Raw genomic sequence first — 12,773 nt, forward strand, 5'->3', positions numbered from 1 at the left:
TTTCCTTCCTAGTTTCAGAGTCTAAAATAAAGCTTAAGAGGGGAAGAAGTGGTGCGGTAATGGGCCTTCCCATAAATGTCAGGCAGTCTCTCACAGCCTGCCTGAGAAAGGGACGAGTCTCTCCAAGGTCACGGTGTTCTGTCAAGCTGTAAAGCATGATGCATGTCGGGTCCTTGAGGCAGTGTGTTCTGGCTTGCCAGCCACGCTCCGCCATGAGCTGGACAGACACTGGGGGCGGTGGCGTTCCTTAGGGACCAGGAGTGAGGGAGGTTTTAAGAGGGTCATTAGGGCTCCCATTGCTCATCCTTGTGTGACATGCCTTTTTATTTCTGCTTCCAGGCTGAAAAGCATTATTGGCATGGGAACGGGAGCAGGTGCTTACATCCTCACTCGCTTTGCTGTGAGTTCTTGGGCATTTTTTTTAAAAAATTATGTGTTAAATGCAACTGAGTCAGGATTAAGGAAAACAACTGGATAAGCACCAAAAATCCCAGAATGAAGAGAGAAATGACCCGTAATTTCTGAAGGAAGGACCGCAGTTCACGTGGTGTGTGGTCCAGAGTCGTGCGTGTGCACGCGCGCACGAGTGTACTCACATACGTGCTGACAGCCTTGCCTTTCCTACAGCAGACAGACTGACTCTTTGATCACTGATTTTGCTCACTTCTTGGTTGGTTGTGGGCAGGTCCTCATGTCACCATACCTTCTGCTTCTTCGTGAAAACCCCACAGCTTCCGGATTCTGACTCATTCTCCACTAGAATCAGGGACACGTAGGTTCATGTGACTGTGGGCCCAAGCCAGGTGCTCCTGGAGCCCTTGCGTCCTTACCGAGCAGCTGTTCAGAGACGCAGCAGCGCTCGTTTGATGAATAGACTTGAAGGTATTCCGACTGCATGTCACTTGCTGGACGTTGTCAGAACTCAGAAATGCTGGTATGAATTTAAAAAAAAAAAAAAGAAGAACCCTGACGGACTAGGCTCTGAGCTGATAAAGGAAGATCCATGTTCGATATGAGATGGATACAGATGTGTCTTCCAGGAGAGGTTGCTAAGGAGCCATGACATGCCCTGCCTGACCTTGAAACTGGTGCTCTGGTAGACCCATCTGACCCATCTGGGGGAGAGGAGGTGCAGGAAGGGGAAGTGACTTGCCCAAGGCAGGTGTGCCACGCGCACACACACGTCTTCTCCTGCTTCCCTGCCCCACAGTCTCGGGGGCTCAGTCCTGCGTCTGTTGAACTGGAGCCTCTGTTTGTCATGGGAGGCGGGGCTAAAGGGTCTTGAGGGCAACAGACCACTCTGGGGATGCACATGGGCCCTTTTCTGGTACCCTTCTCCATTTTCTGCTTTACCTTTGAGGTGCATGGTATCTGAGATCATGGCGTTGCCACTCACCTTGTGTCTTGAATTGCAGCTGAACAACCCCGAGATGGTGGAGGGACTCGTCCTTATCAACGTGAACCCTTGTGCAGAAGGCTGGATGGATTGGGCTGCATCCAAGGTGAGGCTGGGGATCAGGGCCGAGACCAAGGTCAGTATCAGGGTCAGGGCTCCAGTCAGGGCCAGGGTTAGGGCCAGGGCTATGGTCAGGGCCAGGGTTAGGTTCAGGGCTGGGCCAGGGCCAGGGTCAGGGCCAGAGTCAGGGTCTGGGCCAGGGGCAGGGCTAGGGGCAGGGCCAGGGGCAGGGCCAGGGTGAGGGTCTGGGGTAGGGTCAGGGTCTGGGATAGGGTCAAGGTAAGGTCTAGGGTCAGGGTCAAGCAGGTGGAATAGTTGGGCCCACCCAAACCCCTTATAGCCTCCTACTCCCCACCCCTTTACAGAAAACAGTTTGCTTTGCTTTGCTTGGGATAGTAAACATGACCTCAGCCATTTGCCATTTGGAAGATTTCAGTAGGACACTGTGATCTAAACTAGACATTCCATGGGGACGTGAGTCCTCGAGCCAGCTTTGATAAGCATAGTTTGGGTTAAGAAGTGTTTGCTGAGGACCTAACATGTACTGGGCTTCGGTCAAGACACTGGAATCAAAAGAGGAACAAGACAAAGGCCTCTGATGTCAGGAACCCACATATCATTGATGAAAAAGGAGGGTGTGTTTAGGACCAGCACTGCTGCTCATTTGATGACAATAATTAGCTAGTATGTCCTGAGTATTTCCCAGGTGCTGTTCGTACTGTCTGACCACATTGACTCTTCCCAGTGACTCTGGGGTGGGGGGTGGACTTGTTAAAACCAGGTTCTGGAGGAGGAAAGTGAGGCTCAGAAGTGAAGGAAGCTGTCCAAGATCCCACAAAGCTAGTCAGTGGGAGAACTAGGGCTGAATCCAGATCCCATGGACTCTGTAGTCCTTGGGCCTCACCTCCTGCCTCCATCCCCCGTCTCATCCAGCAGGTGTGGAATGGCCCCTTGACCCAGGCGCTGCAGGTCTGGGAATACAGAGGGGGCAGGACCCATGCTGTCTTGGGAGGCTCTGCTCTGGCTGGTGTCCTAGCGTTCCTTGTTTATCTTTTAAAAATGATTATTGTGTTTTTTCATAAAGGCGCCAGTATTTGCCAAGGGAAGAGGTTAGCCGTTCCAATTGAAACAGGACAGAACCTTTCAAGCTGGGGTGATCCTGGCCTTTCATTTTGAAAGTATGTTTTTGCCAAGTGTTGGGTGGCTGTCGCAGACCGAGGTTTGAAGGGGTTGTGCCCCTCCCTGCTACCTCCCACCCGTCTTGGCCACTCTGATACTGCATTTCTTTCTGGAACCTTCTGCCAAAATGCAGGAGCCCATCCCTCTGATCCTGCGTGATATTCAGAAGCAGAGCACACTCCCTGTTTTTTTTTATTTTATTTTCCAGGAAAGGAAGTGATATTACCGTCAGCCAGTTTGGCTCCTGGGTAACTGTTCTGAGCCAGACATGGAGGGCTGGGGACATTGACCATTGGCCAGAGTAGGGCCTGAGGAATGTCTGTGTGTGGCTTTAGTATCTGCACCATATCCTTCCTTTCCAACCCCAAGAGAAAAAAGCCCTATATTGGGAGTAGTCTATTATGTGTCAGGCACTGACGTCAGATCCTATGACACGTGTGGTCGCCTCATGTTATCCTCACCTTGACCTTGCGTCTTTGAAGATCCTGGCACGGCTGCTTATAGATGAGAGGCTTGAGCTTCAGAGGCTCTGCAACCCACCCAGACCCACACAGCGAGCATATGGCAGGAACCCCAATCTGGAGAGTCCCCTGGTCTGGAGCTTCTCTATCCTGCCCATCCTTGCCTGACACTGAAATTGGTCAGCACACATTTATGGTCCTGCTGTATCCTGAGCATTTATGGAGCTCCTGTTACGTACCTAGCACTTATGGAGCTCCTGCTGTATACCTAGAATTTATGGAGCTCCTGCCGTATACCTGGCATTGTGTTGAGGAGAGAGAGAGAGGAGAGAAAGTTGGCCGTGTCTTTAGTGACCTCCATATATTCCAAGAGAGGATACTGGCTCGAGGTGGGTAATCTAGAGGTTGATACAGGAAGGCTAGTTCAAGGTAAGCAGGTCCTGGGGTAGAGACTAGCAGAGCTTGGTGTGTGTATAGAAGAAAGGGAGGGGGCCCTCCTTGGGAGAACCCAGTGTGCTACAGCACAGGGAAAGCTAGGAGCTGGCTGGGTCTCTGTTCAGCTCCTGTTTTCTGTGCATCTTTGCACTGTGCGTGGGGCTCTGAGAACAAGCGATTGGTGGAGACTCAGGTGCTGCCTTCAGGGAGGGCCCAGGTCCTTCAGGCAACTGGAACAGGTAACCAAGTGCCCATGAGGGGGCTGACTTCAGACCTAAGTGTGGGGAGCCCAGCACTGAAGGCTTTGCTGACCCACCACCGCAAACACCTGTTCTCATCATACCTGTTCTTCCCTGCCCAGATCTCTGGATGGACCCAAGCCCTTCCAGACATGGTGGTGTCCCACCTCTTCGGGAAGGTAAGTAGCATGGCCTCACATCCTATCGTTCATGCCGAGCGACCGCGTGCGCTTGGGCCTTGGGCACAGAGACCAGCCAGACACAAACCGCTGAGGCCGCTGCTGACGTCCGCCTCGCCCACAGTGCCCGTGACTGCTTTCCAATCAGGTCCCGCTCACTCTCCTTCTAACATGAGGCTTTTTTTTTTTTTTTAAAGAAAATAACATACTAGATAGATCCCTTCTAAGTAAATATAACAGATAGCTTTTTTTTTAAAATTTTATTTATTTATTTGACAGGCAGATCACAAATAGGCAGAGAGGCAGGCAGAGAGAAAGGAAGGGAAGAGGCTCCCTGCTGAGCAGAGAGCCCGATGCGGGGCTTGATCCCAGGACCCTGAGATCATGACCTCAGCTGAAGGCGGCGGCTTTAACCCACTGAGCTACCCAGGCGCCCCTAACATGAGGCTTTTTAAAGGTGCTTTGGTATTAGAAGTACGAAATTTCACCGATGCTGACACACACACACATCCCCATAAAGCCGCACTGATTGAGATGATGACCATATCCATCACCCCTGAAAGCTCCCCGTGCCCCTTGCTAAGCCTTCCCTCCCTGCCCCTCGGACAGCCTCTGATCTCCTGACCCTCGCTGGAGATGAGGTCGTATTTCCTAGAGTTTTACATAAATGGCACCACACAGTATGTATCCTCGTGCGCTGGGCGCAGTTGCTTTGAGATCCGTCTCTGCCGCTGCTCCCTTGCTTTTCCAGCTTCTGGTAGCTTCAGAATTCCCTGGCTTGTGGCTCAGCCCTCCAGGCTCTGTCTGTGTCTCTGGTGGCCTCTCCAAGTCTGTTTCAGATCTCCCACTGGGGGCGCCTCAGTTGAGCACCCGACTCTCGATTTCAGCTCTGGGCATGATCTCGGGGTTGTGAGATCGAGCCCAGCCTCAGGCTCTGCGCTCAGCATGGAGTCTGCTCGTCCGGTGCCCTCTGCTCCTCCCACCGACTCACGTGCTTTCACTCTGTCTCAAATAAATAAATAAAATCTTAAAAAAAAAAAAAATACAACAAACGTCCCTCTGCCTTTCTCTTAGGACACTTGCCATTAGATTTAGGACCTACTGGGATGATCTCAAATGATCTCATTTCAGGATCCTTCTCTTAATGACGTCTACAAAGACTTCTCTTCCAAATAAGTTAACGTTCACGATGCCCAGGGGTTTGACATGGACGTGGCCTCTGGGGCTAGCCTGCGGCCCACTGTAGCTGTCTTCCCTTGTCTGTGCTCCATTCAGTTTGCGATACGTTTTCTCTACCCCTGAGTGTGTATCATCTGAGCCTGAGGGGACCATGGGAAAAATTAAAGTCAGTTTCTGTATTTCCTTGCAGGAGGGGGTGTCAAGTATAGGGTGAGAGTCTGACCTGCTTCTGCCCCACATTACTTGAGGAACCCCCAGGTTGCTATAGTTTGTTTGTTGTTTTGTTGTTGTTGTTTTGTTTTTTGTTTTTTTTTATCTGAAACCGCAGCACAATTTACGATGGTTTCTTCCTGATTATGTTTCTAACGGCATGTTGGCCTCTTTGTTGCTTCACTGATCATGGACTACTTAGACAATAGCTCGGGCTGGACATGGGCCCCCCTTTGCTCCCTCCCTGTCCTGCTCTGGTGGCCACTGATCACATCAGGCCATTTTGTGGAGCCGTCACATCCGCTCTTTTACAAATGAGAAACAGAGCAAGCTCGTAACTTGTTTGTCTGTCCCAAATCACATTCAGAAAGGAACCAGGGAGAGGTTCCTTTCTGAGGAAAGCCGAGGCTTCTGCAGGGCTCTCGCTCGCCCCCCCCCCCCCCCAGGAAGCTGAGAAGGCCCTTCTTTCCAGAAGGTTCACGGGAGTTGCATGCTTTGGTTTTGTGTTTCCAGCATGAAAAACTTCTCAACTCCCCCTTAAAAACATTAACTTCTAACAGTTGCATCGATTTTTACTCTTTACAAAGGGCTTTTGTGTGCACCACGTCTCTTAATCCCACAGCCTGATGATACAGGGAATAGTCATCCCCCCTTTTATTTTTTAGGGGACTAAGGCTCCAAGAGATTAAGACACTTGCCCCCAAAAAAGGACAGTGCCAGAGCCAAGGTCCATGTTTGGGAGGACTGACCTCGAATAAAAAGTCCTGAAGAAGTAAGGAACCCAGAAGGGCGTTCTTTTCCCTTTGTGGGTTTGCATTCCTTCCTGTTATCAGCTGATAGGCAAAATCAGACTGCATTTCCTGCGGTCTGCTCAGGCTCCCTGGGAGTCCAGTGCATTATGCCTTATTATCTCTGTACCGCATAACCCGAAGAATGGAGGTACTCGGGAGTGGCCCAGGGCCCGGTCGCAGCAAAGGCTGTCTTCCCTCTTTCGATGCAGGAGGAAATGCAGAACAATGTGGAGGTGGTCCACACCTACCGCCAGCACATTGTGAATGACCTGAACCCCGGCAATCTGCATCTGTTCATCAACGCCTACAACAGGTATTAGTACGCGGCTCGGCCACCAAGTGGCCGTCAATCGAGTTCCTTTTGTTGGTCTGGAATGTGGTGTAAGGCAGAGGGGGCTTACGAAATCAGTAAAGGATCCAGTCCCTGAATTTGAACAAAGAGATGGCTGGGAGAGGGAGACAGGTGCTTCCTGGAGTTCTGCACTCCAGACTAGGGGGACACAGGCATGAGGGAGACATAGTCACACCCCCCCCGGGGTTTGGAATAAGTGTCCATGCCCCGGCTGACCCTGCAGAGAGGCCAGGTGTGAGGAGGGTGAAGAGAGTGAGCAGTGGGAACGAGGGGGAGGGAGCAGTCCAGAGAAGCTGCTGGAAGGTGAGTCAAGCCAAGGACAAGGAGCACATCCCTCCAGCCTTTGGCAAGGTGTTAGTCCTCTTCATGATAATGAGGGGCTGGTCTGGACCTCAGCTAAGGGAGGGGACAGCTCAGGGACACTGGTGTCAGCCAGGTGTTCTGAAAACAGGGAACGCCATCTGCTGCGCTCCCATGAAGGGGACAGGAAGGAGCCTCAGGACTGTATCTCTCTGCGGTCAGTAGCTTACTTCATGAAAGGCGTTAGTGTCTGTAACAAAGTTCAGTGTCCATCTCCTCTTACCATCCTCCCAGCATCCCGCCTCTCAGTGCAGGAGGGAGAGGTCCTGCCCCAGTGGGCAACTGAAGATGTGGGACCCTGCAGAGCATTTCTTAAGCAAATACTTCCCGAGAGCTGGAGCAGTCAGGCTGTTGGCTAGGCAGCAGACCCGCAGAGACCAGAACAAACCCCCAAGCCCCACACACTGCTTTGCCCTCATGGTACCCATAGGAATCAAGTAAATCCTCTTAAAAATCCTGGGACACTGTTACTATCATCATTTCCTGCCAAGGAAGCACATGCACAGAGAGGTTCAGCATTCTGCCCAAAGTCACACAGCGAGGAAGTGGAAGGGTGTGATTTGAATCCAGTCTCTCTAGCTCCAGGCCATGCTCTGGAAAAGGGTGTCTGCTGGTAGGAGCCCTCAGGAGGCGAGAGGCTGGATAGACATCTGCAGGGGTGAGCCATGGGGCTGGCCGGGCCCATGCTGGGCATGACGCGGCACAGTAGGAGACTGTGGGAGGCTTTGAAATGAGGGAGGGAAAGGGTCAGGTCTGCGATGTAAAAGAGATTGTGTAGAGGACTCGGGTTGGGGACAAGGAAGTGGGTGCCATGGGAAATGAGTGAGTCCTGCTGTCCCTAAAACCATTTACATGGGCCCTGAGAGGCTGTGCTATCCCCGAGAGCCATGCGGGTTGGGACATGAGTGTTTTGCCAGGACAGCCAGTGGCAGGACATCCTGGGATTAGGGAGATGGGAGGGGCTGTCCAGGTAACAATGTAACCGTGCGTTTGTTGTCTGCAGCCGGCGGGACCTGGAGATTGAGCGGCCGATGCCCGGAACCCACACAGTCACCCTGCAGTGAGTGGCCTTTGTCCCCCTTGCCATCTTGTCGCCTTGCTCAGCCACTGGCAGGGCCCTCTTTCTGTGTTTGTCAGGATTGACGTGCTGTGCCAGGACATCCATCATTGGCTCTCCCTGGGTGTGTGCTTCCCAGGAGGCAGCCATGGCCCAGTCCCTCTCACCTACTTGATGTGCAGGGGTTCAGTTCCTGGGGGGTCCCTGAGACATGGGTGGGAGCCTAGGGTCTCAGAGAAGGAGCGCTCAGTGTACTTTGGATAAAACTTATTAAGTACCTGCTCTATGTTGAATATTGCATTAGGCTTTGCTTTCACAGAACCTGGAGATGACTAAGACATGAGTCCACCCTAAAGTACCCTATAAGCTAGTCATGGGTACAGCTGACTGCGTTCTGCCGGTATCATCTGTCTTTTGTAGTTCTGTAAGTGAGCCATATTATTTGACACCTGAACTTGGCACATGCGATTCCCTTTGTCAGGCATGTCCTCGTGGTCTCTGGTCTTGATTGTTGGCAGAGCCCTACTCATCCTTCCTTGAGGAGAGGATGCTTGAAACTAAAACATCAGGGCCCAGAAATTCTCTGGCTGAAATTCATACTAAGGTGTAAATGACTATCATCTCAGTTTATCTTAAGAACAAAGCAGAGGATGGAAGGAGAAGAAAGTTCAAAGAGCAAAGGGTACTGGGGAGACCAAAACAAATATTTTTAGAACTCTGGTCTCAGCCTGGGAGGCCTGGGAGCATATGAATCTTTAATAAGTAAACTTTGTGTTAACTCGCTCTTCTCTCCCTGCCCCCAGGTGTCCTGCTTTGTTGGTGGTTGGGGACAGCTCTCCCGCTGTGGATGCTGTGGTATGTAGGAATCATCCACTTGTTTCTGTGCTTAATTCAACAGCCCGAATCTGGTTGGCCTTTGGGCAGAGGGCCCCAACATCAGCCTCTATCCCTGGTGACTGTCAGCCCTGTTTGCTTGGCACCGGGTCCTCTGTCTTTTATTTCCAGGCCCAATACCTGCCGTTCCACCTCCCATTGGTTTGTTTAGATGGGCATGTTTGCCGCTTAGCTTCCCGGCCAACAGACTCTCCTCTCGTTCGGGAATCTGGTAGAGTTTTCAGACCTGCTTGGTGCCTGATTGTCTGGAAGGGCAGAGAGGGCCCTGGGCAGTGGGGTTTAGACAAGGCTTTCTGAGTCATTTCATCCCTTAATTCCCACCTGGGATATTGGGGAGGCAAAGCACAGACTTGACCCTCTGACAGCCCCACAGCTGGAGACCGGGAACCTTAAGGGTTACTGAGCAGAGTGCTAGCATGGTGACACATCTTGTGGCTACAGAGTGGGACTTGCAAAGGGCCATGAGTTTCCTGTGATCTGACCCACCAGGCATAATCGTAGGATATATCAGTACAGAGATATTGTCCATAGGAAGGGAGGTGATAATCTTAACTGTAGGCACTTGGAATATCATGGGTTACATGGGGGTATTTTGTCCAGTTTGGATGTGCTGCTGAGATGTTCATTGACAAATGAAAGCTAGTGGATGTTAATCTCTTATGAAGACCCGTTGTCAGGACTGCAGATGTTGATCCGCTTGTAGAATCTCTGGCAGCACTAGGTTAAGTAAGTCCATTTGTGTAGCAGCTGTTTCTGGAGCATCTGCTGGATTTCAGCGCATCGTTGTAACAATCCTTTGAAAAAAGATATTACTCCCATTTTATGGATAAAGAAACAGAGGCTCAAAGAAATTAAGTAACTTGTCGAAGGTCGCTAGTAATGACGGGGCTGGAACTTATGGTTATGTCGCTTCATCTCGAAGCCCACATCCTTTCCTCCATGCTAGTGGGAAGACGAGTTGCTGCTGATGGGTGCAGCAAAGGGGGAAGGCTGATGACCTTGGCTCTGGATGGAAAATTAACAGCTTTCTTCTCCCTTTCCTGGTCCAGGTGGAGTGCAACTCGAAATTGGATCCAACAAAGACTACTCTCCTCAAGGTACAGGCAGAATGATGCGAGTTCGCCTTTGTTTTTTCTCAGAAACCCCTAGCTCGCTACAGAATGGAGTAGTGCCTAATTGAGGCACAGCTGGGGGGTCAGAGACCGTAGAAATAATTATTTAATGTGTGCGTTCGCGAACATCTATCTGTTGTGCCCCTGGCTGGACACCCTAGGCTGCAGAGATGGGGAACTGTCTAGAACCCTGGAGGGAGTCCTAGAGTCTGTGGGCTACTGGCCTCGGTGCTCCGATGAGGGATGGACTAGGATTTGTGTAAGCAGGGGCTCTCCTAAGGGTTGGGCTGGATGTTCCTCCAAGAGGGGCTCTGCCATGGGAGGGCAGGACTCTGGCAGCCTCTCTGGGTACTTGAGGTGCTCGCTGTCCCCGAGGCCAGATTGAGGGTCTGTGCCCTCCCTGACCTCCCAGTCCAGCCGCCATATTGTTTGTGACTTGCCTAAAGGCACCACACAAGACAAGGACCCTTTCTGGTTGTACCCCCAGGAGGGCAGGCGACCCAGGTAAAGCCTGCGTGAAATGAGCTGAGGGTCTGTGGAGCGCTGTGCCCTCAGTGGCCTTGGGAAAGGCACTGGGAGGCATCTGATACTGAGGAGGGGACCTGGTCCCTGGAGCCAGCTCTTCACATACATTTTCTTTCTTTTTTTTTTTTTTTTAAGACTTTATTTATTTATTTGACAGAGAGAGTGAGATCACAAGTAGGCAGAGAGGCAGGCAGAGAGTTGGGGGGAAGTAGGCTTCCTGCTGAGCAGAGAGCCTGCTGTGGGGCTCGATCCCATGACCCTGAGATAATGACCTGAGCCGAAGGCAGAGGCTTAACCCACTGAGCCACCCAGGTGCCCCGACTTCACATACATTTTCTATCAAGATTCCCTCACGGAAAATTGCAGGTGAAGATGCTGGGCTTTGGGCCCCGGGGGGCTGCTGATCGGCTGACCCAGGAGGCCCGTTGTCTTTCTTAACTGTCCCGGCAAACCGTGTCTGGATTCCAGCGGCACTGGGGCTGCTCTCCCAGGAGAAAGACGGAGAGGTCACAGCTACTGCTGACAGGGAGAGGAGGATGGAGCATTTGAGAAGGAGGCGTTAGTCTCCTCGTCTCCATAAGCACCCAGATCAGGGATGGGGGGTGCCGTGCTGAAAGGCGCAGGAGTCTGTTCTCTTGGGGCCGTGCGGTCAGGAAGCTACAAGTCCTAAGTCCCGGTGTGGGCAGGGCCACGCCCCCTTCGAGGGCTCTAGGGAGGCCCCTTTCATGTTCTTCCCTTTTGTGACCATTGCCGACAGGCCTCAGTTTCCCGGCTGGCATCCGCATTCCTCCTGTCTCTGCCTCCATGCCGCCCAACCTTCTCTCTGGGCAGCCCTGTGTCCAGATTCCCCTCTGGTTTTAAGGACACCCCCAGTCATTGGATTGCGGGTCCACCTTCTTCCAGTACGACCTCATCTTAGCTCAGCACATCTATGGAGGGAAGGTGACGACCTACGATCACTGGCCGATTTGGCGGTGATGGGGATCTGAGTCCAGACAGCCTGGCCCCTGGGGTCAGTTCTGGTGTCCTGTCGCTGCATGGGCGCCCCCAGGTGCCCCAGTTAGTCTGACCCTGAGGCGAGACGCTGGGCCTTGGCCTGGCCCAGTGCCAGCTGCTGTCACTCACCAGGCCTGGCAGTCCCATGTCTCTCCTAGCCGTCCTCACCCCCACCACTGCCCCAGTCTCCCGAGCCCTGGGTCTGGGTCATGGTCCCACGTGCCTGGTGGTTTGATGATTCCTTAGGCACTTTGGAAGCTGTGGTGTTTGTGCCGGTGTAGCCAGTGGGGAGACTCTGAGGCCCGCCGTCTCAGGTGGAGCAGTTTCTGTCTAAGGGAACGTTTCACGAGAATGTGTGTGTGCGGGGCCTCCCGCACTGAGGCTTTCTGGTCAGATGGACCCTGGCCTCAGGCCCAGCACGTGCCTCTGCTGTGGGCTGTTCACACCTTCCGGTTCTCAGGGAACTGAGGGAGATTTCCGGGGCCCAGCAGGGCATCTGGCATCTCAGTCAAGAAGACACAGATCCGTGCTGAGATGGACAGAAACGAGCAGCCCTGGTGGGTGGGGGTGGGTGTCTCTCCACCCGTCAGGTGCCCGGTGTCTGCCGAATGGGGCCAGACGGGGCTGGGCAGTGGCAGGCGGGTCCCATGGGGAGGGACGCCTCTGCTGCGGTGTTTGGCACTGACCAGCTTCCCTCTCTCCTAGATGGCAGATTGCGGTGGCCTCCCACAGATCTCCCAGGTGAGTCCCACCTGTCCCCGCCCCCCAGCTGGAAGGTGGGTGCCTCTCTGTCCTGTTAGCACCCATTAGCACCCATTCCCCCACTGTCTGCTTGTCCCCCAGCTCACTGTGACATCTGATGCCACCACAGACAACGTCACTGTATACAGAAATTGCTTGCGCTTCCTAGGAACCCCAGGGGGTAGATGACGCTGGGGTTCATGGGGCAGGGGGTTTGATGCATGCACACGGCTTGACACCTGCGGACCCAAGTCTAACTGTGTCTGGTGTTCGCCCTCAGAGACCACAGGGTTCTGCCGGCGCTCAAGGCCGAGCAGAGCGGGGCAGTGGGGAGATGAAGCCAAAGTGTGTGTGTGTGTGTGAGCACGCGTGCGACTGTGCATGTGAACACACGCGTGTGTCTGAGCACGCGTGCGACTGTGCATGTGAACACACGCGTGTATCAGCACGCGTGCGACTGTGCATGTGAACACACGCGTGTATCTGAGCACGCGTGCGACTGTGCATGTGAACACACGCGTGTATCTGAGCACGCGTGCGACTGTGCATGTGAACACACGCGTGTATCTGAGCACGCGTGCGACTGTGCATGTGAACACACGCGTGT

General features: G+C 52.9%; 1 protein-coding gene across 2 annotated transcripts in view; it reads left to right on the forward strand.

Moving 5' to 3' along the window:
- Positions 1-12,773, forward strand: part of LOC111146755 (N-myc downstream regulated 1) — a 52,395-nt gene that overhangs the window by 31,613 nt on the left and 8,009 nt on the right. For both annotated transcript variants that reach the window (XM_022502437.1, XM_022502438.1), the window contains exons 7-14: positions 340-400; positions 1,416-1,502; positions 3,893-3,949; positions 6,339-6,442; positions 7,845-7,901; positions 8,702-8,753; positions 9,842-9,889; positions 12,131-12,166. In XM_022502437.1, coding sequence (XP_022358145.1) covers positions 340-400; positions 1,416-1,502; positions 3,893-3,949; positions 6,339-6,442; positions 7,845-7,901; positions 8,702-8,753; positions 9,842-9,889; positions 12,131-12,166 — 502 coding nt within the window. The remainder of the gene's footprint in view (positions 1-339; positions 401-1,415; positions 1,503-3,892; positions 3,950-6,338; positions 6,443-7,844; positions 7,902-8,701; positions 8,754-9,841; positions 9,890-12,130; positions 12,167-12,773) is intronic.

This window comes from Enhydra lutris, unplaced genomic scaffold, assembly GCF_002288905.1.
Source record: "Enhydra lutris kenyoni isolate GAN:26980312 unplaced genomic scaffold, ASM228890v2 scaffoldscaffold14, whole genome shotgun sequence".
NCBI lineage: Eukaryota > Metazoa > Chordata > Mammalia > Carnivora > Mustelidae > Enhydra > Enhydra lutris.